Consider the following 4,867-nt stretch of genomic DNA (forward strand, 5'->3'; position numbering starts at 1 on the left):
CAAAGGAAGGAAAGAAAGAAGGAGAAAGAAAGGAAAGAAAATCAAAGAAGAGAGGGAGAAAGGGGTTATAAGTAAACAAGATAAATCACTGCAGGCTCACATACAGTAAGTAAACAAAGAACCAACTTGACACTATCTTACCTGACTTATCAGTTGCAGATCTACAGTTTGGATGAAAAATGCCAGCAGTTGAAGTAAAAGGCTAAACGCCTGTTGAACATAGGGTTGGCTGATTATCTTCAACAAGAAACAAAAGTAATTTTGGTGAGAATTTAGAATTACATGATGTAAGACTTTTTCATCAACTTGACACAAGCAAAAGATATTTTGGGAAGAACCTCAATTAAGAAAATATCTTTAATCCCAGCTCTTGGGAGGCAGAGGCAGGCGGATTTCTGAGTTCAAGGACAGCTCTGGTCTACAGAGTGAGTTCCAGGACTGCCAGGGCTACACAGAGAAACCCTGTCTCAAAAAACCAAAAAAAAAAAAAGAAAAGAAAAGAAAAGAAAAGGAAATATCTTGATCAGACTGCCTGTAGAGAAACTGTACGGCATTTTCTTGGAAACCTGTCAATGTGGGAGGGCCTCACTCTCTGTGGGTGGTGACACCCCTGGGCAGGTGGTCCTGAGTGCTGTAAGAAAGCAGGCTGAGCAAGCCATAAGGAGCAAGCCAGTAAACATCACTCCTCCATGGCTTCTGCATTAGCTCAGAATTCAACTGGCTTCTTGTCCTGAGTTCCTGCCCTGACTTTCCTGGACGGTAGGCTCTAAGATGTACAATGAAATCTTTCCTCTTCAAGTTGCTTTTGGTCATGGTGCTTACTCACAACAGAAAGCCTGATGAAGACACATGAGAAGAGCTACAATACCAGTAGGTTACTAAGATTTATTATATAACCAGTTGTTTTATGCAGTTTATAATTACTACCTCACCTTTATGCTTTAATCAGCTATAAGTGGTAAATAATATCATTCCCACCTTGAGAAGAAAACAGAGGAAAATATTTGCTCAAGATCACACAGCTAAGAAATAGAGGAGCCACCCTTCCAATCCAGATGATTTAAAGGGTCTAATTACTGTTGTCTGCTACTGAAAACCTTGTCCATCTGTTGGTGCTGGTAAAACTCCACCTCTTTAGTTAGTATTTCTGTCACACTGCATTGAAGCCACATCCCAGCACAGGTATGTTGAATCGCTACTGAGCGATGGTAATGTCACCATAGAAATGGATCATAAAACCTGGTCTTTCTGCAGGGTGTAGGGTGCAGCTCAGTGGTGGAGCATACAAGAGGCTCTCGAGGAAACTTGAACCTCAAAAAAACCCACTATTTGCAAAATAATTTCTATTACTTCCCCAAAGTCTGGGTTTGGCTCTCAGCTTCCACTGTTTGCCAGAGGTCACATGATCAGCCCAAGAAAACATATATTGTATTCTGGTCTTTAAAATGAGAAATCTAAGTTTACAAGAGTAAGTAGGGCACATGTTCTAATTTTAGCCTAAGATCACTCCAATTCCTACCTTTGTACTTGCTAGAGAGTACAGATTGGCCATAGCCACCAGCTAGTCCCTCCACCTTTAAATCAACTTGCTCCTCTCATTTGCAATGTTTTATTAAAAAAAACTCAAAATCATACAGACATTAATCCAACACTGGGGGGGAAAAAAACCAACAACTTTCTCTTTTAAAAGGGTCCTGCAAGTTTATAAACATAGGTAGACGGGCTGCGACTGATACTTTGGTGAGTCTAATATTAGTATTTTATCACACACTACAAAACCAAACAAACAATTAAACCTGCCTGAAAGGGCCTAAGGAGACGGCTCAGTCAGTAATCACCTGACGGTCGAGCTGGAGGAGCTCAGCACCTCACAAAGCTGAGTGAGCCCGGCCTCATCTGTGACCAGGGTTTGGGGAAAGGGGAACAAACACAGGATCCCTGGAGCTCAATGGAGCTCAGGTTCAGTGAAAGATCCAATCTCAAAAATTAAAGGTGCAGCCCAGTAAAGAAGATGCCTACCGTTAGCCTCTGGCCTACACACACACTCCTTTATCCCCACCCTCATACACAACAACTGCCTAAGAGATAACACAACTAAGTGAATTCTAATCATAACTTTTATACATCAACTCAATAAATTAGACAATTTAGTCTATAGGGAAACTGCAATATTCTCTTGTCAATATTTTGTAGTTTTTAGAGAAATGAGTAGCTTCCTTACTTGTTCAATGTTTATAAAAGCCCAAAGCTGACCCACAACTTTAGTAACTGCAGTTCGTTGTCTACTATCCAAAGCTTCTCCAGCAGAATTGCATACAGTAAGTAAAACAGAAAGTGCTGTGTTCTAAATGGAGAGAAAAGAGGATAGTTTGAGTTTACAAATCTAGTCTAATGGACCAGGGGCCAAATTATAAACATTGTATCAGTTACTTATAATATTTTATATCAACTCACACAGACTATTTTGAAATTGTCATTTAAAATAGCAACAGTACTGAATTTTACTAGGCTTTGTATATACAATGTCCTGTTTTTCTGTTGTTGTGGCTTTTTGGGCTTTGTTCTGTTTTTTGTTCTTTTATCAAATTGACATAAGCTAAAATTATCTGGGAAGAGAAACCTCAATTAAAAATATGCCTCCATCAGATTATCTGTAAGCAAGCCATTTTCTTGACTGGTTATTGGTGGTGGTGGGGGGGGACCCCACCCTCTAGGAACAGTCTATTAGGTACCACCCATGACCAAGTGGTCCTGACTGTAGATGAGAGCAGGCTGAGCAAGTGATGGGAAGGAAGCCAGTAAGAGCAATCCTCCACAGCTTCTGTTTAGTGCCTGCCCTGAAGTCCATTTATAATGGACTCCAAGCTGAAATAAACTCTTTCCTCCCCAAGCTGCGTATGGTCATTGTGTTTGTCACAGCAATAAAAACTTAACACACAATGAGCAAGCCTAACTTAAAATATTCATCGATAGAAAGCTATATTTTTTTTCACATTGTGCACCCAGAATCGATTTTTATTGTTTTTGGTGTTTTACCATGAGATGCTACAAAAACACTACATTTTGTAAGCAAATAAAGTACTTACGAAATACATTGTCTAGAATTTGAAACTGAAAACAACCTTTTTCTGGATTTATTCTTGCATCTACAAACAAATACTCAGATCTATTTCTGACTTGCACTAACGTCTGGGAGTGGTGTGTCTAGAGTGAAGGCCATAATGGAATCTAATAATCCATTGCATTGAATTGAATCCTGTACATCAATATCCAAATTCATGTTGCAATTGCCTTATAGCATGTCATTCAAGATTAATCCATTTCCCTTTACAAATAAAAACATACAGGGAGTTTTGGCCATTGTTTAAGGGGGGTAAAAAAAGAAAAGAAAATTAGTGCTTTTACTTTACACATCTAAAATATTACTATAAAAGTATAACACATATTGAGAGTCTACTGACTGAGTTTGCTGAACAATTAGAAACTAATGCACATTAAATACAAATAACGCATTGACCCACTCATGTAAAATAAAGCCACACCAAAAAAAGAAAACAACTTCTTCGGTTTTATGTAAATGTTCTAAACTACCTTAATAATTATGGCCAACTGCCATTTTACAACAGTATAGAAGAACAACTCAGTATGAAAACATATGCCTTGAGCAACTTCTAATCAAAAATTAAAAACAAGCCTTCAAGTATGTGAATGTATACTTTATCTCTGTTAAATTTTGCACACTTATCATAAAGAGGTATTTATTATACGGTTACTGCTTAGCAAGAATATATAACCTACAAGAATAGAAGGCTTTAATTGTTTCCTGTTGTATCTATCCCTCAAAGATTAAAACAAATCATACTCCATAAAAGCACACAAAGTGTATTTGTTGAATTAATGAAAAAAGCAAGAAGACTGAAGTGGAAAGTTCAACTGCAATGTATACTGTATCTAATCCATCTTAAAAATTCATATATTTTCTACTTAAGAGATGGATCTCTGGTTGTGTTTTATGAGGAAGCAAACAGACAGATGCATATAGGCTCAGAACAGGTTTCTATAAAAGGCACATTGTACTTTATCAAACAAAAGAATTATGTCTAAGCTGGTTATAATGTTACACACCTATCATCCAGCCCTAAGAAGACTAGGTTAAGATGCTGAGTTCAAAGTCATCCTGAGCTATGCAGTAATGAGATTCTGCCTAAGGAGGAAGGAGGGAATCATATTTGCTTCATCCAGACAGATGCTAGCAAAAATAGGAAATGAAGTACAGTCATGCTTTCCAAATGTATCTTACCCAATAGAAGAAAACTTGCCCACTCAAAAATAGAATTTACGTTAATTGATGTAATTTTCTCAAAGATCCTTTTATAATGTACAGATCTAAAAATACTGCTATATTTTGGAAGAGAGCATATACACAGAGACTGTAGCTAGTACTTAAAACGTGCTCAGTAAACTGGTAATTAATCAAACTGTCTCACCAGAGAGTCAAGTTCTGCCAGAGTATGAGTGCTGCTCAACCACTTTCTGCACTGTGCTGTGCACACTCTGACCACTTCACATGCAACTTGCTTCCTGAGATCAGCAGATAATGCCTGGAGGGAAATATACTGCCACAAATGCAAGTTGTCTGCTTCTTTTGGAGAAAATGTCTGTATAAATTTCACCTGAAATAAGTTGAGAAAAACATGAAAATCTTCAGGCTAATGGATGACTGAATATATAAGATCTAAATATTAACTTCAACATTTATGTCAGGAGTGGTGGTGTGTACACACGTTCAGGAGGCAGACGCATAAGGTCTCTACAAGTTTCCAGACTGCCCTAGTCTTCACAGGGAATTCCAGGGCAGCCAGGGCCA

The 4,867-nt window shown here is 38.1% G+C and overlaps 1 protein-coding gene across 1 annotated transcript in view; it reads right to left on the reverse strand.

The window, feature by feature from the left end:
• The window catches only part of CUNH1orf112 (chromosome unknown C1orf112 homolog), a 48,318-nt gene that overhangs the window by 6,068 nt on the left and 37,383 nt on the right, over window positions 1-4,867 (reverse strand). The window contains 3 exon segments of the mRNA XM_031387439.1: window positions 142-237; window positions 2,222-2,344; window positions 4,488-4,673. Of these exon segments, the coding sequence (XP_031243299.1) occupies window positions 142-237; window positions 2,222-2,344; window positions 4,488-4,673 (405 nt within the window).

Source organism: Mastomys coucha, unplaced genomic scaffold (genome assembly GCF_008632895.1).
Source record: "Mastomys coucha isolate ucsf_1 unplaced genomic scaffold, UCSF_Mcou_1 pScaffold1, whole genome shotgun sequence".
Lineage (NCBI taxonomy): Eukaryota > Metazoa > Chordata > Mammalia > Rodentia > Muridae > Mastomys > Mastomys coucha.